The following is a 23483-nucleotide window of genomic DNA, read 5'->3' on the forward strand; positions in this document are numbered from 1 at the left end:
TTAATCGACGCCTTGGTTTTCAAAACCTCGTGCTTTATTCGATTGTGCTATTTGTCTACTCTAAAAAGTTGGTCGTCTTTGACAGATATACATTTGTTGATGCTTTCGATGAACAATGAAATAACAATTGTCGCTAAGGAATTTCATCAGTTGAAAATGCAATCGGCCTCAACAGCCGATTAATTTTTCTTTTGACTCTAATGCTAGTTAATTTCAATACAACAGACAGCGAAGGGGTTAAAACAACTGTCTAATTTTCTGGCAGCGATGCCAGGTGAAATTTTAGGCGTCTGCGTATTAGAAATGGTCCTATTAGACCTCAATATTTAGAAGTATGACGAAAAAACCAAACGAAAACCCTACAGTAATAGCAAATGTCATTAAAATGGACAATTGTTTACAAAAATTTCGAAAATCTGCAAAAAAGTCGGCTTAATTGCAAAGTCTGCTAACAAACAAAATTGCAAATTTACATACCAATCTGCAAACCTGGCATCAGTGGTTCTGACGCTCATTATTTCGCAATCCTGCGACGATTCCGTCGCATTCTATGTCCAGCTGAAAACCACTATAACCGGCTTAACATAAATCGCGATGCAGACGTAAAGTGCATACTATTTGCAAAACACTTTTTGCAATGTTCAAACTGACGTTTCTGACGAAACAGATTTCGGCTATCTAGCCGTACAGATTATGATAATTTAAAGGGCAAAAAACCTGTTTTAATCCACCTAGTGGTGTAATGATGCCTTTCTCATGTACATATAATATTGTGGTATTCTATTCAAAATTGTTCTCTTCGATTTTTGAAAGAAATTAAGAGATTGTTTGTGCATTAACTAATATAACATACAGAATAAAACAGTGCTTTGATTACGTAGGTCATCCTTAAGAAAACGAAGTGGGTTCACTATTATATGCACTTCCGGCACCGGAACCCGAGAACCGGTATAGTCAAAGTCGGTTCGTGCGGACACCAACTAACATGACATACAAACTCTACTAGTACGCACTCTAAATTACGATTTAAATGTTTGTTGTATCCGAAAATATGCAGTAATTTTTGGAAGGACCATAAGACCTTTCAATTGACCCTAAGATTGGGAATAACGGTTTAGAGTCCAGTTTATAACATTTTTTACGGTTTTTGTTCCGCCAGTTTAAGTGACGGTGTACAATATTGAACACACTTTACCCTATAACTCCGGAACCGGAAGTCGGCACACACACACATTGCTCAGCTCGATGAACTGAGTCGAATAGTATATACACTTCGTCCTCCGGGCCGATTTTCACTAGTCGGTTTTTCAAGTGATTGCATAACCTTTCTGTATGAGAAAGGCAAAAAGACGAAACGTCAAATAATTTTGAAAATGGGTATGTGTACCTTGCATAGATTTGGGGGTTCAAAATAACCTTTTTCCCCTCAAATTATCAATTACAGTTTCTTTTTTTTTGTAGATTTAGATAGTAAATGTAAACGCATAATCCTTAGGGAATATTTGCATGGCTCTAAACAGAACCGATTTGCGGAATTATTCCAATGTTTATGTCTTTTTTTGTCATCATTTATTTATCTACACCAGAACAATCTATCTATCAGAAGCCACTGTTATAGAATTATACAACAGTTTAGTTCTAGAACTGAATTCTAAACTTGAATTTCAAACCCTAATAAAGGAACTGAATTAAGTTCCAAAATCCAGCTCCATTATCCGAGTTTAGTTCCAGCAAGCAGGTTCTGAAATCTGGAAATGAATTCTGAAACTGAATTTAGCGATTAAATTCTAAATATTAGGCTCGGAGTTCAGTTGTAACATTTAGTTAAAATCCCATATTTTGAATTCTATTCATGAATTGTAAAGTTGAAATCCCAAATCAGAATTCTGAATTCGAGCCCCGAACATGAGTTCAGTTCCAAAATCTAATCAAGAGACCAGTTCCAGAATTAAGATTCAGTTGCAGAGTCATACTTTACAAATTTTGAGCCTGTAATCTGGAACTAAATTCTGTAACTGACGTCTGAAACTAAATTTTCAATTTGAAACTAAATTCCTAAGGTCCTCATCAAAACTTCCAGCTCCGTCCAAAGCACAAGTACAAAAGATCAATTTTTGAAGCAAGCAAGTGTGATGAGTTTTCCCCATTGTTTTCAAAAGTTTGAGAAAACTTAATTTTTGAGTTATTTATTTACTGGTTAAAATTTTATCATAAATTGCTGATCATATTTCTGATAGCATGGAGAAAGAATTATGTTGTACTACTCGAGATATTCACGATTAAGTTCTAACCATTCTTCCGCAGGGCGAATTTTAAAAAGGTGCCCCATAGTAAAGTAAGACCTAATCACGTTAAACACCTTTCGTTCCGAGTTCTATAATGCAGCTCCAGGTTTGCTTGTGATAAGCCACCATTTCCGATGGTGGATACGGTTTTTTGTACTTCCGTTCAGTACATGTGCGATATATGCTGTACCAACGCGGTATTGTTGCAGAGTTGTACCTACAGCATAGCACAGTGTGGCGAAAATGGTAATTGCGCATACACAGGATGCATAAGTTCGAGTCCTACGCATCTAAAAAAACATCGATTCTCATGCATCTGCAAATAACTGGACTTAGTTATTGTGACTTCAAACTAACTAAAACATATGAATTGATTTATTTGAAATTCATATAAGTGGTTTTATTTAAAAGTTCAAATGTATTTTAACAATTTAGCTATTTCTGAAATAGAGATCAGCAACAAATTTGAAGTTTGTGATATTCAAATCCATGTGACATTGGACAAAGTTATACTATTCTTACAAAAAAAAAAAACAGTAAGCATCTACATTCAAAACGATATATATCATTGCATGCCTTTTTCGCCTTTGATTACCAATGTGGTTAAAACTCTATTATTTGCTCATCGACACAGACCATACCATGACTATCGGTAACTTTCAATGTATTCTTATCTATTTTAACGAGCTATCAGGTACAATTGAAGCAACGATTGTACCATTTTTTTTATCTTTGGCCCCATCAAATCTACCGTGAATAAAGACAAACGATTCCGTTTTCGCACCAGTAGTCGAGTTTCATACGTTCTCCATTCAGCGGATTGTGCGGAACGTGCGAAGATGCGTTCTTTGTTCAAAATCGCCTCACTGTTAATATTTTTGCAAGTAAATTGGATATTTTACACGTAGGATTATTTTTATTTTTAAAATCGACTAATTATATTGATTCCAGTTAACACAAGCGGAAAAGCAACAATTTGTCACCTGCGACTTGGATTTAAATGATCAGGCCTTATCGCAATTACCTGCAGAATGTCAAAATTTAGACGAAAACACAAAAATGTTGTTACGAAGGGAATCTTTAAGCTTCGAAAAATTCAATGAAAAGCTTACCAAATATGAAGAAGCAGCAGGTTTAAATACCGATGATTATGTTCATAAGGATTGGAAATTTCGAATAGAACTGTACGGACAAGTGGAACCATATCTATGCCAGAATGACACGGAAACGTTGGAAGAATTTGTAGGCTGCCTTGAAAGCAAACGAACTGAAATTGATTGAAGCATTGATCGATGAAAGATCAAAGAGAACCTAACAATGTATTTTTCAAGCTACATATTATACAAGTTAAACACAATGCTTAGTTTAAAATACTCTCAAATCATTCAATTTTATCGTTCAGTTCATCGACAAATTCTGCGACTAAATCATTCACTTTCAAATCTACGTCCTCTTCGTTTGTTATTCCTTTGAATCGCTTGCTACTGGTATCCGCATCTTCACTCAGTTGCTCTGTGTCCGACTTGCGTCGATGACTATTCGTCGAGGAATCTGCCTTATCAGCTGATGACGCTGTAGGCGCAGACTCATCAAGCATCTGCACGTCATCATCACTCAATTCGATACATTTTGTGACCAAGGACTGATTTTGTTTTGGAGTTTCTACACATTTGTTAGCGTTATTGTCTTTGGTTGACACTATTTCAACGTCGTCGTCATCATCATCATCATCTTGCGAATCAACGTGAATCGCCTGCGATTCAATTGTCTTATCGTTTGCTGATTTATGAACTTCTCCCATGTTGAAATTTACTTCATGCTCAGTGTCATCTAGATTATAAACAACTACCGGGGGCTTTTCTTCTTCTATAGTGACTTCTTGAACTTGAGCGATCGGTTCATTTTCTTTCGACACTTGCTGTTTATCGCTCCGAAGGTCTATCTGAGGTTCCGTGAATTGTTCGAATCTTATTGGGGCACTGTCTTCATGTGATCTTTCTTTGTTTGAGGTCCTAGAACTCAGAGGGTGTTTCGCCTTAGCCACCATCATATCTTTGATAGCGTTTTCTTCTATTGGGAAATAGAACACTTCCTTTCTTGGATGCAGCAGAGTTTCAGTTGTGCGGGCTAACTCCGAGGCTTTCGAACGAACGTCTTCACTGGGATCGTGAACCTCGGCCAGATTGAAAATAGCAACTCCGTACTGCAGTGGCGGTGGACAAAGATGATGTGGATTGATTGTCAGGGCGTTTAGGGCGGTGAGTAGCGCCGCTCGGCAACCAGGTTCGCAGTACAGGTTCTGTCTGGTACCGGTGTTCAGTTGTGAGAACACCGAAAAACAGAGGGACACGATTTTTTCCTGTAGAATTTTGTGAATTACCGGTTTAATGAAGCACCCAGCAGCTTCCAGTATTTTGCAGAGACAATGCAAAGCGGCCAAACAAAGATCTTCATTGCCGCAATCTGTGTTTAAATGTTTATTATCAAGCTGATTGTTGGAATGAACTTTAACCAGCTTAGTGTCCGCGTTTTGTTGCTTCTGCAGTTTTCTCTTGGCTTTGGCGGAAAGTTTTTGTCTGTAAAGAATGAAATATGATACAGTTAAGCATTTTGATCTTTTATTAACCTAGAACTTTACTCACCCGCTAGCGTTCACCTGCAGCGTAACTTCGGCTTCGTATGGTGATATATCCTGTATGATATGATCCAGAACGGTGTCGCTAATTTCCTCGATGCAGCTGGAATTTTTGTTCGTTTCACACCACAACCCCATACTTTCGTAAATCTTCGCCCGAAGTGTGACAAATGATTTCTTCCTTCCTTTGACATCTACAGTTTGTGTCGCTTTGAGACACTGGATGAACATTTCCGTTATCAGGTTTCCAAACGGTAGCATATTGGACTTCAACACCAGTACCAAAGCATCTAACACTTTCAGTAGCTGTTCCTGAATCTGCGGCAAGAACGTCCCAAGAGCAATATTATCCTGTATGGAATTTTTTGCCATAGTCTGACAACTAACTGCATTGCCTCGAAGAACTACATTAAGTATCTTCATTGGCCTGAAAGGTTTCGCCACTGGGTACGGTTCGAGAATTGCTTTTTCCATGTAACAAATAACGTTTAACAGTCGAGTTACTACGCGCAGCGCACCGGTCACTGGATCATCACTCACCAAGAGTTTCGGAAGCTTAAGACATTCTAAATTTTCTTCCACGTCAAACGATTCCGGTACGTGGGCAAATACTTTCCCCAGTAAATCGTGAATTGTGTCAATTAGCTTATTCTGATATTCTTCCCATGTCTTTTTATGTAAACTTCCGTGTTGACCTCCACCCCGTATTTGTTGTAACAGGAGCAAACAGATTCCGGTACTCTCTACCACAAGAGGATCTTCCGAATCCACCAAAGAAAACAGACAATCCTCAATGCGGTTTTTGGATGGACCAGAAGGTCCCGGATAATGACGCATAACAGTTTCTAGAAAGTCTAACGTTGCAACATTGATCGAGGTATCGATAGAGACAGTCACGTTGTCCATGAGTTTGGGGATATTACTAATCATTAGTTTGTTCAAGTCGGATGATTCCAAAGACTTGAGTAAGAGTTGTACTGAAAGTAAAGATGAGCGTGAGTGACAATCGTATTGGTACTTTAGCGCTTTAGCGTACTTAGAACGTTGTAAGCCAAAGGAATACTTGCGACGTGTCCTTTTTGATTGCAGATTTTGGTACAAACATTGATGTAATACTGCATTTTTTCCTCCAACGTATCCAAAGGACACTGCGACAGAAAGTGGCACAGGGCAATTAGTCCTCGGTCGCGTGTTTCAGCATTGCCAAGAAGTGCCCCAATTTTTGTGAAATATGATGCAAGCTCGTGTTGCGGCTGGAAGCATATGTTTAACAATTATCACATTCGAATTAGGTATTATCTTGCTTTGAAGCGTGTGTATAGTACTAAGATAAATAAAGTGCATCAGAAAGACGGTGGGTAATGTCAGAGACATAACTGGATGACGTGAATACGAATAAAACTGCATGCTTCTCCACACATCGGAGAATTTCTATCTTCGTTTATTATAAAAAAGTAACTCTGAAAATTTGCAAAAAAAACGCATAACCACACATTTGCATAAAAAAGACTTAAGTGTAGATTTCTCACATGTTGGCGTATCCATAAGATACATGTATAAAAATGTAATGTATGTATGTGACACATATTGAAATGTCAGAATATTATAATAGAGATTATATTTTCATAACGATCTCGTGATTTTTTTTTTCTTTTTTGCTTTTTTTAGATGCATCATATTTCTGGGCACATTTCTGCAAAACTTAATTACAAGTAGCGACACCTGCAAATGAAAAATTGAGCCAAGAAAAAAAGCATACTTCCAAAAATTGTCATGTCGGCATTTGTGATTTGCCGAGATTTTTTCGTTTATTCAATAATGCAAATAGATATCCTTATCCTTATATCCTTATATTACATTTTGGTGGGGAAAGGGTTCCAATCAGCTTTTTACAGCCCTGTCCAAAATGTATTGCCCTCCCCGTTAATTTGTATCAGGCCGAATTAGCGCATGCGCGCCATATAAACGCCTCTTTCAATATGAGGAAATTACATTGTTACCCAGCAGTTTCTATTATTTCTTCATGTTGGTTTTCTTACCTTTGTTCATAGTTTGTATTCTGTTTTACCTTAATTCCAGTGTTCTATTCAGCTGTGATTCGTGTCTTTTGTTGTCATTTTTCACTCCGTACTTTTGCTGGCATGTTATGTTGCTTCCTTAAATGTAAAAGTTAGTTGTATGCAATGGTGTTTATATTCTTACCAGTATTCCTTTCTAATTCTTTCAGCATTTTCGTATTTCTTGTTCCTCATCCAGTCATCCGTTTCCAAAAAAAAAAAATTATTGTTTCATTGATTTTTGTAGAGCAGCTCATCATGGTTTGACGGATAAGAACTGAGGACATGCGTTTTTATTTAAATGATAATAACACTTGGGTTTAATAGTATTGCTACAGCATGTTCACATTTCGTTATCTTCGGTTGATTCTTGACAGTATATTACCATCCGCTCAGGCACTTTTGAACATCTGGTACACTGACTCGCAATCGAAATGTGTCACAACCAATTTGATACAACACACCCGAGGGAACGGTATAATGTATGTTGTACACACAAAAACACATACATACACACAGGCACATACGCATACACACATGCATACATACCTACATGTATTCCACAAGCAAGCATGACAACATTGAGTTACTATTTCTATTCTAATAGATTCTAACTAAAATTTGTGTGCCAATAGTCATCTCATTAGTAGAGTCACCATGTTATTTTACCGATTACTCGACTTTCAATAAATTTATTGAGATAAAATCGAATACAAAATCTTTGCCTCGTCTGTAAGAAGCAATGGAACATAAAAGTAGTTTAGAAATGATTCAATACTGCTGTTTTAACGAACAAAAAAAAATGCTCCAGATTTCATGTTATTCTTGAAATTAATCTATCAAACAGAGATAACAGATCTCACTCTAACTAATGGTTTTCGTACATGAAATGACTAATGGATTTGAGATGAATGGGGGTACCGTTACCCAATTTCTATCTCTTCTATTGGTCGATCGTTAGTCCTGAGCTGAAACGGTGGCCTTTATTACCGTTCTTGCATGCACTCACTCTTACATTTCATTCACACATCCTCTCACCCATCAGGTCCCAAACGATACATCCTCACAATATAAACTGGATGAACATCGTTTGACAGCTATCAGTGGTTTGCTCATTGGTTCGGTCATTATTATTTTATTATATTCTACAATATTCTATTTCATTCCACAGTATTCCATGGTACACAAACCACCAATAAACGTCAAAGATGGATTCGATTTACCGTTCATTTATTGTCATCGTGTGAAACCCAATGGGATACGTTTACTCTACTTAATTTTCACTTCACACTGGTAATAAGGGCCGGTAGTATGAAAATAAAACATAAAAAAGAGCTCAGTTAAGCCCTACCGGCCTCTCCAACCCCGGATGTTGGAGCGTAATGCAATCAACATCTTATTCAAGTCGTTCCATATATTATTCATTTAATTCAATTATGAAACTAAAAACTGTAACGCATATCTTTATCAAATTGTAACGCTAATTGATTATATGTGATGATGTTTGCAATACCGTCAAGCCCACCAACCAAAGGGAGGGATTTATTCAATAATGCAAATAGATATCAGTAATAAAAGTCAACTCTGAGGGGAAGAAAATTGATTTCAGTGACTACTACTACTTTTTCTACGATTCAAAATGGAAAATATTCGGAAATGTGTAAGCTTGGATTCGGTTAGCTTTTTTCTACGGTTGAACATTTTTTTTAAACAAAAAACAGTGTAATGTTGATATTTCAAGTCACGCGTTGATTTCGATAACGTCCAATAAGCCACCTGTCAACTTGCACTTTCGAAATAAATTGAAGGCGAGCTATGAAAAATAGAGTAATAAATTTAACACCAGACGAAAGAGAAAATTTTTCTGTGCCGTTTACTATCATGACTTACTCTCAGCGAGTTCGAAATTACTCATCAAAGTGAATGTTGATGGATGGCTTATTGGCCGTTATCAAAAAAAAAAAAAAACGCGTGAAGTAATGGAGCGTTTCGCATTTGAAAACTTACCTATTATAAATGCTCCATTCTAAACAAACTTGAATTTTCGTACAATGAATTAAGATCGACATTATCACCTCAGAGTAAAAACTTTTTCTTCCATTCCTGCTATAATTTTTCAAGTGAATTAGCCCGTTTTTACGAAAAATCGTTACAAAGATAATCTCCAAACGAGCAGCGCCTCTGCATTTCATTCCAACGTCAATGTGGCGATTGGGAATCTAACGCAAAACTAATTTTACCATCGCAACTTTCTTAGGATGACGATTGCATTTTACACGGCCTCTTATGGGGAACTCATATAATTCGTGTAATCATTTTTGATTTTATAAGATGATATGTAGACAAATATCGAGATCCGGAATGTGTTTCGGTTCGGTTGAGGTTATTTTGAACGCTAGAGCAATAAATTAATAGGCAGCGAAACACTATTCTTCATCTTAATATCGCATATTTGGTCTTGTACTAATTTCCTGTGTTGACTTTTTTGGACGATCCACGAAAATTGGCTCCCGTGAGAACTCACCTCTTTCCATAATGTTTGATGTTCGTCTATAGCGTCCAGTATTTTTCGTATGTTGCCATCTTTTACATTAACCATACCACTGAATATTTTCGAAACGCCTTCCATTTTAACTTACAATCCTTTATATTTCGTTTAATGTAAATGTTACAATAATCATTGGATTATTTTAGAGCACGTGCAGAAACGAACTGATCTTTGTAAATAAATGGCACTCTAGAGATGGGCAATTCGCTCCTGAGCTGTTCCAGTGAATCGAATCATTGAAGTGAGCTGACAGCTCACAGCTCTTTTCAAAGGAACCGCAGCTCACCAGCTCACTCATTTGCTACCCAGTTCACTGCATTATGACGCAGGGAACACGCTACGAGCTGATCGGATCTTCGGCTCTTTAAGAGATTCAATTTAGTCGACATCAATTAAAGATAAATTATTTCGCATGGCATTCATTGCATCATTGCAAATCAATGATTCAATTTCGATCATGCATTTGAAAAAAAACCGGTGCATAAGAAAACGGCGCACAAAATGAACCTTAAGTTCAAAATAAAAGAGCTGATGAGCTGATACATCGAATCGATTCACTTTGGTGAGCTGATCGGTTCGGAGCTGTTCACCAAAATGAGCTATTTTGCACGCCTCTACAGGCACTCATGAACGATGTTCAACACGAGTACTGTCAGCCGGTTTGATTACATTCCGTTAATTGACGGTTCAATGTGACACGCCGTCAGTAAGTGAAACTGTCAATTGATTTGATGATTGTTTTTGTGCGTGTGTAGCGAAATTTTTGAACTTCTTTTCAGATAGATACAAAAGCATCCACAGTTTTGTTGGTTTACTGCAGAGTATTCTTAAATGTAGCTACGATTTCTCTGCATCAATTAGTGCTTTAATGAAGAAACTCTCAGGCTGCATAAGTTGTGATTTTACATTAGCAAACGAATTTTGTTGGGTGTGAATAATACTTTGTTGATACCTACATTGAAGCCAGACTGTAAGAGTGAACTAAACAACTAAAGCAGCTGCCAGCAGCGACGATAGAGCGGACCATCGGACTGCTAGGATCAATGGATGGTCATATTAATCTCGACCATACTACATCAAACACGCCGTCTGCAACGGGTGTTGGCTTGAATGCCCCTGTTGGGGATGAAGCAGACTCGGTTGATAAACGATCCACCAAGAAAAGGCGCTGGCAAACAACGCCTGCCGAAGATGCAGGCAACCATTCGTCATATGGGGTAATATTTGTATTTTCTAGTTTAAAAAGTTATCGGATCTGATGGTTGTCATTTTCCTTTTCTTTTAGACCACGGACTCCGTTCCACAGGTAACGATCCGGGATCCCAGCAGGCGATCGGGCCAAACCGCCAACAGACAAGTACGATCTTCCGGCGGTGATGATAGATCACGTCAGCAGGAGGAAGAAGAGGAAGGTCTCAAGTACGGTGCCCAGCACGTGATTAAACTGTTTGTTCCGGTAACTCTCTGCATGATAGTGGTAGTGGCTACCATCAGCTCGATCAACTTTTACTCAACCAAAGATGTATATCTGGTTTACACACCGTTCCACGAGTTGTCGGACGATACGGGCACTAAGATTTGGAACGCTCTCGCCAATTCGTTGATTCTAATGACTGTGATCGTAATCATGACAATACTGTTGATTGTGTTGTACAAACGTCGCTGCTATAAAGTGATTCACGGCTGGCTGATCCTATCCTCGTTGATGCTGCTGTTCTTGTTTAGCTATCTTTACTTAGAGTGAGTTTTTTTTATAGATTGTCGTTCCGTTACCTTGTTCATTGTGGTTTTTATTTCTATTTTGTTTTCTACAGGGAAGTACTAAGGGCGTATAACATTCCTTTCGATTACCCGACTGCTCTGCTGCTCATGTGGAACTTTGGCGTCGTCGGCATGATCTCAATCCACTGGCAAGGTCCACTTCGGTTACAGCAGGGGTATCTCATCTTCATCGCCGCCCTCATGGCTCTGGTTTTCATCAAATATCTGCCTGAATGGACCACCTGGTCGGTGCTGGCTGTAATCTCAATTTGGGGTAAACTAATGAGGCTTGAAATGGTTAGTTTTATTGTTATTTGGTATTGTTTTAATTTCAGATTTGATAGCTGTGTTAACGCCGAAGGGTCCTCTTCGAATTTTGGTTGAAACAGCTCATGAACGTAATGAGCAGATTTTTCCTGCATTGATATATTCTTGTAAGAATAACGCTAAATTGGACATATTTTTTATTGGTAAATCTTATTTGCGCTTTGTTTTAAGCAGCAACAATCATGTACTCATATATGGGGACACATTCGGATCCAAGCGAGGAAGCTTTGACGCGCTCTGGGGGATTAAGCGGAGAACGTAGCATCGGTACTACCAGTTATGGATCGACGGAATCCCCTGTGCATAGTCTAGCGCAACAGCAGAGGCATCAACAAATTGTCGGAAATGTGGAAGGTAGGTCCATAACAGGTTGGCAGTGAAAAAAAAATACTTTCGGAGCTTCTTGTTTCGAACTCCAACAAACGCAGCAGGCAAAACTTAAGACTGTCTGTCTGGACACTGAGAAGAAGTTTTCCGCTTTGTGTGGAGCGGAGCAAATTTATCCGCAGTGTATATCTGAAACCTCCAGTTTCGCTCTAGCAGACTTGAGCTGTCGTACCAATTCGTCAAATGTCACGAAGTAAATCCGCATCAGTGTGTCATCCTTCATTCGCGCCATTTGCTTGCGTAACAGGGTCTGATTTGTCACAGATTTCTTCGCAGAAGTGTCTTCCAACGCCTTCTACATTGCTCATGTACTTTCTTTGTCCCAGGCGCTGCTGTCGGGTGAAGCAATATGTCAATATGCTAATAATATGTTAGATCTTGAGGTCATCTGCGTTCCATCGAGATTGTTCACCTGCCTAATTCCAGTTGATGGAAAAAAAAGTCATCGAAAACGTAATCCTCGCGGATTAAAGCTCGTTATAACAATACAGAAAATTAATTTATTCATCATACATAATCGATACCTTTAGATCAACAATTTTTTGTTCCTAACTTTATGCAATAACTTTATCCCGTAGATCAATCCGGAGGCTTCACCCAAGAGTGGGCTTCGTCTTCGCAGCAGCGGGTGGCTCGTCGTCAAATCGAAGTGCAGGCCAACGTCGCTAGTAATCCAAACCGTCCCGAGTATCGAACCGTAACGGCCGATTCGAATCGCACCAATAACTCCGAAAGCCGTGGCAACGGTGGTGATTCACAGCAAGTTCCATTATACGAACAGGCGGAAGAGCGTAAGCGTGTTTTTGTTTTTGATAAATACTTTAAACATGAGCATTAACGGAAACATTGTTTTTTTTCAGGGGGCATAAAGCTCGGGTTAGGCGATTTCATATTTTATTCCGTGCTGGTAGGAAAAGCGTCTAGCTATGGAGATTGGAACACGACAATAGCATGCTTCGTAGCGATCCTTGTGGTTAGTTTTCACCTTGTTATTTTTTTTTATTCTTAGCAGCCTTCTAACAAAATCGTTCTCCTTTTTTCATCTGCAGGGACTATGTCTGACGTTGCTTTTGCTAGCGATCTTCCGAAAAGCTCTGCCAGCGTTACCGATCTCAATCTTTTTTGGACTTATTTTCTGCTTCGTGACGAGCGTGATTGTTAAGCCCTTCACCGAAGCTCTCGCGTCGGAACAGGTCTTCATCTAGTGGTCCCTTTTGGACGGCAGCCTGATTTATTTGTTTTGAGAAAAAAAGTTTGCTAGCAGTACGAAATCAAGTAAAACTAATACTTAACTTATTATCAAACACTAATTCCGGTTAACTGTCCAAGCTAAATGTAAAGCGATGAGACAGAAATGAATAACTATAACTTTAAAAAATAGCCTAAGCATTATTAGCTAATGACTATTGTAATCTATTGAGAATTCATTCCTTTTAAACCTATTTAATTAAGATAACAGTTTTTTTGTACAAGTGCTCATTGAAATCCATTTGAATAAATTGTATAAAAACCTCTTCTAAACACGAAGTGAATTTTTAATCGTCTCAATCTGATCGGGATGGCAGGCTCTGTTAATCGCATTCGTGGCTTGCACATTTTCCTGTTCATCGTCACTGAACCGGTTCAAATGGGGATCATAGCGCGAATTGTTTCTTTTCATGAGATGGAAAAACTCATGGTTTTCAAGCTTTTTCACCGAACCTATAAAGTTTCGATTGTTCGAAAGCAATTGTTCCAGTTCGTTTTCGGAAAGATAGTTGGAAACATATGTTCGCTGCTGCTGCTGCTGCGGACAGTGTCGTTTGTTGCGCGATTGCCGTTGTAAAAGGTACTGCAGTGTGTTCTGAAGATCGGACGAACTCGGCGAATCGATTGTTGTTAACTGTGATGATGATACAACCATTATTTACTGTACCTGTGGGTTTGAAGTATATCCAAAAAGTAAGGGCCGTTTGCTTATAATTCGAAATCAATAAACAATAACACATTCGAACTGGGAGAGCTCTTTCATTGCTTTGTCATTTACCTATCAGCGCGTACAGTAAATAATGTCCACGGTTATCGCACTTACGCCTGCTGAATTTCATCTAGAGTTATGGCTAGTTTATGGAGAGAATGCTTTGGAAAGTAAATACTTATGGCTCCGTATGCAAACCGATGAATTCGTTTTACTGGAAGACCAAAAATTGTGATCTGATCGTCCGTCCAGTACGTCCATAAATTAGGCATCACTCTAGACGAATTTCAGCCCATGTAGCCAAATTCACAGGTGAAACCAAACAGCACCAAAAATTTCAATTACCTCATTCGGATTTAGAACATGTCGACGGCATTCCGCGGACAATCGATTCGAATAGTCCTGTACGACGAGCCGAGTTAAACACTCGGAAATATGCTCGTCTGTGTCGTCTTCCTGAAATTGTTCCTTTCGCTATCGTTTTGTTTTCTTCTAATCATAGTTTTTTTCTCGTACATACCAAAGGTACCCAGGTATTGAAATTAACTGAGCACTCCAAGGTTTCCACGAAATGCCACCATTTCGGAGGAACTACCAATACCATACCGGGTTCCAGAATAACATGATATGCATCATTTTCTACACCTGATCAAAAATAAGCTTTAATTAGTATTAAAATACGCTCAATTGCTTCCGGAAACTCACCAATCACAGTCGAATACGATGCAGGACTGTAAAAATTCTCCGTACAGTATACGCTAGACTCCTCGTAAGGTACCCGGGAGCGCTGTAGCTTGGCTTCTGGGGGAAACAGTAACCACGATTTACGGCCGTGCGTTTGAACGACGATATTGCACCCGTACGTGTCGTGGGGTGTTAGCCCCTTCGGATCCTATCCAAAACGAAACATTTTCATCGATGCCTGAGAAACCAAACGGGCCATAATCAACCCCCTTTCGGCATTCAATGGGAAGCTCCTGAATGCATCGATAGCTATAGGATGCCCAACTATCCTTAAAGTAGCCACCTTTGGATGTGGCATCACGATAGAAATTTCCCATGGTCATCGCAACTTTCTTGCGAGTTCGTTCCCACTGAGGTCGGCAACCGTTTCGAAGTGTTCCTCCGTCGAATATGAATTCATCGTTCACTGGTTTTGATTCATCCAAGCGATTTAGCCAATCGGATAAGGATTGCTGAAGGCAATTCCAAGGTATTTCGAGATTTCTAAAAACAACTGGCTGACGAGTATTCAGTATAACGTCCTTTATTGCCGTGGTTTCCATTAGTTTGTGAAACGGTGAAGAAATATATCTGTGCTGTGCAATGATGCAGCTGGTGCTGACTGGCGGTGCCGGTGCAGTGTTATTTGTAAACAAGCTGATAATCAAATGAATTATTTCATCACGGTGTTTGAAATATTTCATTACAGACAACAATTTTAATCAAGACTGCACCGAAAGCGGCGTAATGGTTTCTCAATCTTTCGAATCAGCGAGTGGAGTTTTACTGTGGAACGTTTGCCAAGCATACCAATATATACTCTTTTATTTTCCAGCAGAAGAATTAGCACTGAAATCAAACTTAATTAAGAAAAAACATTCAACGTTGCTAGCCCATCTGTTACCTCCCAATGTATGGCCAACCGTCAACGCAAGAAAGGCACCTTGCAACATTCGAAGATTCATTGGTTGAAGTTTTTCGTTGCTTTCGGTTGCTTTTTTCGAATGACCACTCTCTACTTCCGTACTTTCGGGCTTCGTTGTCAACGCAGTTTCATCCGCAAACTGTCCGGATATGCTGCCAAACATCCGCTCGTACTCGGCAATTGTTATCTTTTCAATGATTCCAGCTTCGAAAAGACGCATAATCCTACGAATTGCAATAAATAATATTTGTAATAGTTGGTCGTTGGTGTTACCATTAATAAAGTCAATAGATATAACCGGATTCACCGGAATTCTTGCACCTCAGAGCGTTTTCATTGTCGGAATATTTTTATCGAATTTAAGAATGTAAGAATGAAAAAATAGATCGTTTTTCCTTGTCGTTTCTAGGTCCGGTTTTCGAAACCATGTATCATCATTCATAGATGTGTTCAAAAGAGAAATTTATGGTTTCAATAACGCTAATGGGCAAGTCCAACCGAAGGGTTTAATTTAATCGTTAAATTTTCACTCTAAACCGATCGAAATGAAACGGTTATGAATCGCTGCCCTGATTAGTTCAATGCAAGGCCAATCAATCGTTCAGCGGGAGGCCAACACGGGACCTTCGTTTGCCAATTTTGCGACAGACCGTTGAACCGAGTGCCATTTTTTTTATTCAACAAACCCGGCAGACAGAGGTTCATTGTTGAGTAATTTTTAATATGAGAAGTTGGAGCCCGGTTGGACTAGTTTTACTGGACAATTTCTGAAGTTTATTCCACTTACTTTTTTTAAACTAACACTACATACCTGCACAGTACTTCTACTTCACGTAGAATAACAATAAATTTTCTTTCTATATGAAGGTAACACCTGATTTTTACACTATTTTTCAAGAGAACAAACAACAGCAAACCGTTCCAGCAAGCTGAACGAAGTTACCCTAATTAGGATGTCGGACAATAGCTCAGTGAAGATGGCTATTGAATCTGATTCGGTTAGAACAAGAAGAAGCAGGAGATCTAAAATGTATCCGTACCTTGAGTGACTGTGGCCGAACTAGTGACATATACGTATGCTGGACGCAGTCAAGGATATCCCACAGCTTTAGCTGGAAAGTTAGTATATTATGAATTTGAAAACTTACACCTCATTCAAGCTGTCTAGAAACGGTGATCCGTACTGCACAGCCACTGCCGAATAACGGGTAAAAAGCTTCTCGCTCAACTGGAACCGGTGAGCACCATACCGTTTGGTGTTGAAGTACAGCGTTTCACGGCCACCGAAAACGGCCCGCTTAGGGTTAGCCACCAGAGCACGTATTCCTTCTTCGACCGAAGACACCAGATAGGATTCGTTGTTCCGTTGTCGCTGTGTTATGCGATATAACCGCTGCAGAACTCCGCTACTGTTGGCAAGCATGGCCTGAAAAGCACTCTGGCGTTCAACAACCAGCTGGTAGCCATCGCGTTCCACAAACACTTCGAGTCTACCCAATGTATCTACGTTTATAGATAGATTGTATACATTTTACTGGTCTTTGCTAAAATTCATTACCTATGGGAGCTTCACGAGCTGGTTTAGCCAACTGCGAGGTCAACTGAGCAGAGTAAACATCACCTAGAACATACGTAGCGCATAGCCATAGAAGAATCGAGAAAAACCGGGCTACATGACCGTTGTATGGAATGGTTGCAGCTGAAAATATCGGATAATTTGAACGAACCCGTTTCTTAGAAGAAAAAAAATATAAAAATTATCTTACATTGTCTCAAATAAATATTGATCGTGTACCAAACACAGCGGTCGAGACTTGGATGTTGCGGTGTACCGGCAATTCCTGTTGCACGATTATAACCTCCATAGTTCATCTCTTGGATGTACTGTAGATGATAAAACGATGGCCCACGATATACCTTCAATCGCTTTGCTCTAGCGAAGCAACCGCTCGTCCATTCTTCGAGTCGATACGGTAAGGCAATAATCAAATACAGAATCGGTCCCGATATCATGATAGTAATCAATACCAACGGCCAAACAGTAATTTGAAATGGTCTCACTAAAGCCAACGCCTCACTAAGTTTTCTAGGAGCATGGGTTACAAATGCTACCGAATCTGCTAGGGTAAAGAAGGAAAACTCCATTGCTTGCATTCGTTCCCACGTTACGGCTACATCTCCTAGGAAAAGTTCGACCTCTCTCCGCTGTAGCATACCGAGGGCTCCGGAGAATGTAGCGTTTTCTTCGATGCCCATTGCTGTGCCTTGTATATTATCCTCCTGGGCGACGTACCTAAAGCTAAAATTCATCCGATCCGCAATCAGTTGCATTAGATTGTGATCTCTTCCTCCCGTCACCGTAAATGTATCTTCATCCATGTCAGTAGAATTTGCGCTCAGCTCTACAACAGCTTCAGTACCATTGTATGATTCGTTTATCTTATTATATTTCACGAAATGCCAAGGAGGCTTCTAAAATGTAGATTTCTTAGAATCACGAAAAATAAGATTCTAAACACAGACACTCACATGAATAACTGGAATGGTGAAAACACGACCTTCGAAATTTTTGTAGACTTCGGTGGGAGTCGGTAACAACGGCGTTCTCTTGAAAGTCATGTCGTTCCCATCGAACCAGTTTGCACTGAGCAATTTCCCGTGGTTATTGGGTTTAGCTTGATTGTAGAAAATTCGGAAAATGTTTCGTCTTGGATTGGTTATCACGGCCACCCGAAGTGGTTCCCGGAGTAGCGATCGGTCCAAATTAGTCGGAACATTCTTTGCGCCCCAGTAGAAAATGTACAAACTCAAGCGATGGGCCAACCGTCGTTCGGCAATATCTTCCATCATATCCTCCGGATGCGAGAACAAAAGACTCGTCGTGTCAACCGATTTTTTCAGGTTATCTCGAATGTAGCGGAAATAGTTCTCAGTATCGATGAAGATGCACGTCGGAATGTTGTGATGGTGAACCATCACGGTTAGTCGATCGATTTGGTCGATTTTCGTTTCATTTAGCACCAGAATGGCCAGAGTTTTCGGAGCCAGTAGGTTGATCATCTCCGAAAGTCCCAGCACCATCCCAGAGTGGTTGGAGTGATCGGGAAGAGGCGTCAGGTGAGTATGATAGGCTAGACAGCAGAATGGTAAAGGATATATTTAGAAGTAAGCGCATTAGAAGTGTTACTTAAGAAGGATCAAGCTTTATGTCCGCTTAGTGATCTTCTGACATCCTACTTGTAAAAATTATGGTGTTGACGATAAGATGGAACAGTCAGCTGGCTTCGTCTGAACTTCACCGACCGTACACAGTGTTCATGTGCGGTGCGCAGGTTCATCGGAATATGAATTGAAGAAAATTTTACTTTTTGCTATTTTATTCATCGAACTATTTATTTATGTCTCCCAGTTTATTAGGTTAAACACATTGGCTTCCAATGGATTATCAAGATATATGTGCCTGTATCTGCGTGTAGAAATTACGAATGAATAACTGGGCAAAACAGTCAGAACAGTTCAATACAAAACAACAAAATAAATTACTTGTTTTTTGTGGTATGTAAAGCTATTGAAGTGAAGAGTTCGAATGGAAATCGAGAGTTCAAGAGAGAAAGGCAATCGTTCCCTGACCAATGGGCGAGAAGACAATGTTTAAAACATTTTTTTTACAAGAACCGATCCAAAACTTTGGTCGGTTCTTCCGAAACAATTTTTTTTTCTTTTTGCATGCAAAGTATTTTACACTCCACTGAGGTGTTTTTTACGCGAGGGATACGTACCGCGTGAAAAAAAAACGCGCAACTTCGGAAATCCGCGTGAAAACCGCAAAACTAAAGAAGTTTTTTATTCAATGCCAAATGCTTTAGAAATGCATGAAACGTCCAGATCTGGTTTAGTCACAAAAAATAAAGTCACAGAACCACATCATTCCATTCACAGTTCACAACACAATTGATTTTGAATTTTTCATTTTTTTTTTGCTCGTTTAGGAAAAGTAATTTTTTAACAATTTTCAAAATGTGCAAAAATTTGCTAAACTGAAATTGTACGTCTCTCTTATAATTTGTGTAAATATAATGAGTGATCGAAAAAGATTTTTTATACTCCAAACCTTCAACATGACACAATATTGTAGCAGCGACAATCCAGTGCAAGTAACCGACCGTCCACATTTTCCAGAGAAACTGAAATCACGAGACGTAAATCAAACGCTGATATACTACCAATCAATGGATATCCGAATCAATCTAGTAAGACATAGTAAGAAGAGTAAAATGTTAAAAGCGCTATTCATAATTGATCATTTTCCATTCGTGAACCTATCATACGGGATAATTATCGCATCATGGTGATAGACACCGAACAGTAAAACAATTTCGTTATCCTCCAGAGGGCTAACTTTTTTACTTCAAAGGTCATACCTATGGATAGCTCTGAGAATCTAGTTCCCGAATGTTTTATTTGCAGACATGGTACGAAAAGGTAATTTATTTCGTTAGAAGCAGAAGAAAATGATGAAAAAATGGCATTACTCTCAACTCCACTTGCATATTGAGAAAACAAACTCCATATTCAAGTGAATACGCAACGTAGTAGATTTAGCAACGAATGAATTAGCAATGCAATTATTAGTTTATATCGGATAACGATTTTTTTCTATTTGCAAACTAAATTAAAATTTCGAGAATCAATTATGTTAATTATGACGATTTATTTTCGACAAGCATATTCTATCACAAAATTAAATAAGGCGAAGCCAATGACAGTCACAGCAATGCCCGGTCGCAGAGTTGCACACGGTGCGAGTTACATCAATACAAACACCCAGTGTCGAGATGACACTACATCTCGACGTTTCAGACAATTCTAAGGCATTCGGCATTATTTTTTTCGATTTTGGAAATCTCACAATTTTTCTAAGCTTAACATTAGAGACCGCCCATGTGTTGCTACTCCGATATTGATCAGAACCAATTTAGCTTGCAAAATGTTTTTTTTCTGAAACAATTTGCTTGGGAATAGTACGTAGTTTCACATTGCGTAAACTGCATTGATCCCTGCATGCTGATCAATACCGACGCAATCCTCTGCATTTCCACGTGCATCACAGGAAAGAGTTGTTAGTAAATTTTCGAATTATATTATCATCACCCTCCTGCTATGAAAGCTGGTTCCTGAAACCGACGCATTTTGTATTGGTGGCGCTGTTGTCAACAATATGTTAAGCTACGTTCATACCATACAATCAAACCACACTGGTGTCAAAAGTTAATTTCTTCAAATAATATAAATATAACTCTAGTCTAGTATTCTCCATAAAACAAGTACTTTGACCTCTTTTTGAATAAGAAAAAGGCGGATGGGTAATGTCAGAGACATAACTGGATGTCGTGAATACGAAAACAACTGACATGTTCCTTAACACTTCCGAATATCAATTAGTTGTATGAATTATGCAAGCATTGTATGAATTATGCAAGCATTACCCTTTTTCACATTTTTCGCAAAAACAAAGAAGGTTTCACTTGATCTCGATTACTGTGAATTTCACACAGCGGAAAGTGCACAAATCTAATCAAACAGTTCTAGATTTGCACTAAACTGAGGTTTTTTACCTTCGATTTGCGAAGAAAAAATCCTAACAGTTCTTTAGAAAACTTTTAGAGCCATTAGAACGGCTGATTTTGTGTGATGCTCCCCACCGTTGTCCTCTTTTCATTGTTTTTTCACCAATGCAAACAACTGGCAGCTGTGACGTAATCGCTCTTGTCTTTTTGTTAAGAGGTTTCTTTTTACGTGATTTCGTTTGTAGCATTTTTACTAATGGGCGGTCCTAACGGCTATAAAAATAGCCGCATACAGAATTTTAATGTCGATTGTTTCATTTTGGATTTGCATTTCATTGAGAAAAAACTATCAGGATGCTGTACGGGATTCATTTCTGCCTTTCAGAAGGACCAAATTGTAGAACTCACTACGACATTAGGCACTGTTCGGAACATTTTTCTCGAACGATTTGTTGTTCAGCAGCAGATATTTTGTTCTCTTCTTCAGAACGCATTCTTATTGGCTGGTGTTGACATGGGTCAAATGAGATAGGTTTTTCAATAGTGTACTATTGAAATACTTCAATACGAGAAAGGCAAACGCGCATCATGAATTATACTCCTTGATACTCGTTGATACCAAACATTTCAGAAAAGTTTAATTTTGAATTATTTGAGATTAAGTCACACAACTGAAAATTTTATCATGAAATTGTGATCATATTTCCGATGGCATGTAGCAAAAATTATGTTGATTCGTTAGATACAACAAGAGATATTCACGATCAAAAACTTATCACTCTCTCAGAGGGTAAATTTTGAAAAGGCGCCCTATACTAAAGTAAGTCGTATTCACGACAAAAGAAATTGTGGTTTATTATAGTTTGATTATATTCCATCAAAATTATGTTTGTGCAACCGCATGAAGAAAAATGTGAACGTGTGAACACTGCTTAAACACAGCATTTGACAGCGAACTAGAACCAAAATTTCCGGCTTCAAGCCAATTGTATGCAGATGACAATCGTGCCACCGGGGTGATTATCATGTGTTTATTGCTCTGGGTGGCCGGCTACCGAGAATACGTTGCAATATGATCGCCTTTTGTATTAATATGTGCTTCCTACTAGAATACGAAATTTCTTCCGAAACTCGTGAATCTCCGGCTGTCGGGATGTTCGCAATCAATTCATACGTATAATTCATTGTGCTCTGTTTGTTTTCTAATAGACAGCCGTAATACTGGCAAGAAATCATACGATCATCATCAATCGAAAAACAACACCTTGCGCGATACGAAGTAATGTCAATTTCTACTCCTTAACCAAAATAATAAAATGAATCCTTCTCGCAGTCTAAACTTTATTTACATACGTCCTAGTTAAGCACGGCCGCAAGAAATATCTGCACGGTTAAACATCACGCGCGCGTGTCGGTCACCGAATAATCGACGGTCATAATAGTTTAGTCTAGCCCGATTTTTAGTTAGGAGAAATATAATAAGGGCCTTTGTAAATAGGAAAAATGAGAAATAACTCTAAGGAACGATCTCACCAGTATCCTGTTTTTCCTATTCGCATTGCTGTAACCGCGAGATGACACAATACTGAAAAAATAAAATAAAATTAACACTTGCGGGTGGGTTAGATTTCATATTTTCAGCTTGAATCACACGATTGATTTGTATATTTTAACACATTCCATATAAATCGTTTAACACCGCCAATGATACGCAGATGACGCTTCGATCGGTCGACATAGTTTAATTTTGGGCGGTATATTCATTTTTCACTAATCAACACACACTTGCCACATCTGCACTATCACTCAAAATAACTGTCTTGACCAATTACTTTACTATAAGTTGTTTGCTACACGTTGAAATTAGACTTTTTTGAGAGCAGCACTTAGGCACTTAGGCATCCTACTTCCAGTGATGCCAACTCTCACTCCCGAAATCTCAGTCCCAGCCGAATTTTTTCAAAACAAAATTTGAGATGACAGTAAATTTCGAAGTTTGAAGCAATTCTAAGACTTTTGACATAAAAAAAAAAATCGATTTCGGAAATTGCATGTACCTCCTCTCCCTATGGTGTTTTTTCAAGAACGAAAATTTTCAAACTTTGACCCCCGGACGGCACCTTATACCCATATCCGATTTAGCTCAAATTTTCCATAAGGACTTTTTTTGAGGTGCTTAATCATTTGAGCATTACCGCTTAACGAAATTAGAGATGACTCTAGAATATTGGTACCCTAATGTATATTTTATTTTGTCTGGCTTTCTTCAAAACTTGAATATCTAATAAAAATACGATTGTTTTTTTTTTTT

General features: G+C 38.8%; 4 protein-coding genes across 7 annotated transcripts; 1 reads left to right on the forward strand and 3 right to left on the reverse strand.

The window, feature by feature from the left end:
• Positions 1 to 3572: 3572 nt before the first annotated feature.
• LOC131432474 (proline-, glutamic acid- and leucine-rich protein 1) lies at positions 3573 to 9719 on the reverse strand. 3 transcript variants are annotated; one of them, XM_058598798.1, is made up of 5 exons: positions 9502 to 9626; positions 8985 to 9372; positions 5957 to 6173; positions 4928 to 5897; positions 3573 to 4861 (listed from the first exon to the last, which is right to left on the reverse strand). In XM_058598798.1, exons 3-5 carry the CDS (start codon positions 6039 to 6041, stop codon positions 3667 to 3669), a joined length of 2250 nt encoding a protein of 749 aa, XP_058454781.1. In that variant the 5' UTR covers positions 6042 to 6173; positions 8985 to 9372; positions 9502 to 9626; the 3' UTR covers positions 3573 to 3666. The 3 variants fall into 3 exon arrangements, with proteins under 3 accessions (XP_058454781.1, XP_058454766.1, XP_058454772.1); XM_058598783.1 differs by lacking the exon at positions 8985 to 9372 and having other exon boundaries at positions 9502 to 9719; XM_058598789.1 differs by lacking the exon at positions 9502 to 9626 and having other exon boundaries at positions 8985 to 9495.
• A 525-nt stretch (positions 9720 to 10244) lies between these two features.
• Positions 10245 to 13469, forward strand: LOC131432495 (presenilin-2). Of its 2 annotated transcripts, none has more exons than XM_058598809.1 (8): positions 10245 to 10742; positions 10811 to 11265; positions 11340 to 11560; positions 11622 to 11720; positions 11785 to 11967; positions 12579 to 12791; positions 12861 to 12973; positions 13050 to 13469. In XM_058598809.1, exons 1-8 carry the CDS (start codon positions 10569 to 10571, stop codon positions 13203 to 13205), a joined length of 1614 nt encoding a protein of 537 aa, XP_058454792.1. In that variant the 5' UTR covers positions 10245 to 10568; the 3' UTR covers positions 13206 to 13469. The 2 variants fall into 2 exon arrangements, with proteins under 2 accessions (XP_058454792.1, XP_058454800.1); XM_058598817.1 differs by having other exon boundaries at positions 10246 to 10742; positions 11788 to 11967.
• Positions 13470 to 13514: 45 nt separating this feature from the next.
• Positions 13515 to 15289, reverse strand: LOC131432504 (HSPB1-associated protein 1). The gene is given in 5 exon segments (XM_058598828.1): positions 13515 to 13882; positions 14303 to 14413; positions 14478 to 14602; positions 14663 to 14829; positions 14831 to 15289. Coding segments are annotated over 5 exon segments (1182 nt in total). The 5' UTR covers positions 15244 to 15289; the 3' UTR covers positions 13515 to 13516.
• A 109-nt stretch (positions 15290 to 15398) lies between these two features.
• On the reverse strand, positions 15399 to 19777 carry LOC131440615 (ionotropic receptor 40a). The gene is made up of 7 exons (XM_058612096.1): positions 19717 to 19777; positions 18135 to 18736; positions 17372 to 18077; positions 17164 to 17304; positions 16754 to 17108; positions 15585 to 15829; positions 15399 to 15529 (listed from the first exon to the last, which is right to left on the reverse strand). Exons 1-7 carry the CDS (start codon positions 19775 to 19777, stop codon positions 15399 to 15401), a joined length of 2241 nt encoding a protein of 746 aa, XP_058468079.1.
• Between the last annotated feature and the right edge of the window lie 3706 nt (positions 19778 to 23483).

This window comes from Malaya genurostris, chromosome 1 (genome assembly GCF_030247185.1).
Source record: "Malaya genurostris strain Urasoe2022 chromosome 1, Malgen_1.1, whole genome shotgun sequence".
NCBI classification, from domain to species: Eukaryota; Metazoa; Arthropoda; class Insecta; order Diptera; family Culicidae; genus Malaya; species Malaya genurostris.

What these genes read in the sequence shown, in the direction of transcription:
- LOC131432474 (XM_058598783.1), bottom strand. Translation starts at nt 9,606, where the DNA reads ATGGAAGGCGTTTCGAAAATATTCAGTGGTATGGTTAATGTAAAAGAT. An exon ending in ATCAAACATTATGGAAAGAG is followed by an intron (nt 6,174 to 9,501) that starts GTGAGTTCTCAC and finishes ATATGCTTCCAG; the next exon opens with CCGCAACACGAGCTTGCATC. An exon ending in TTTGGCTTACAACGTTCTAA is followed by an intron (nt 5,898 to 5,956) that starts GTACGCTAAAGC and finishes CTTTACTTTCAG; the next exon opens with TACAACTCTTACTCAAGTCT.
- LOC131432495 (XM_058598809.1), top strand. Translation starts at nt 10,569, where the DNA reads ATGGATGGTCATATTAATCTCGACCATACTACATCAAACACGCCGTCT. An exon ending in GCAACCATTCGTCATATGGG is followed by an intron (nt 10,743 to 10,810) that starts GTAATATTTGTA and finishes CTTTTCTTTTAG; the next exon opens with ACCACGGACTCCGTTCCACA. An exon ending in TTTAGCTATCTTTACTTAGA is followed by an intron (nt 11,266 to 11,339) that starts GTGAGTTTTTTT and finishes TGTTTTCTACAG; the next exon opens with GGAAGTACTAAGGGCGTATA.
- LOC131440615 (XM_058612096.1), bottom strand. Translation starts at nt 19,777, where the DNA reads ATGTGGACGGTCGGTTACTTGCACTGGATTGTCGCTGCTACAATATTG. An exon ending in AATATTGTGTCATGTTGAAG is followed by an intron (nt 18,737 to 19,716) that starts GTTTGGAGTATA and finishes TCTGCTGTCTAG; the next exon opens with CCTATCATACTCACCTGACG. An exon ending in TCACCATTCCAGTTATTCAT is followed by an intron (nt 18,078 to 18,134) that starts GTGAGTGTCTGT and finishes TCTACATTTTAG; the next exon opens with AAGCCTCCTTGGCATTTCGT.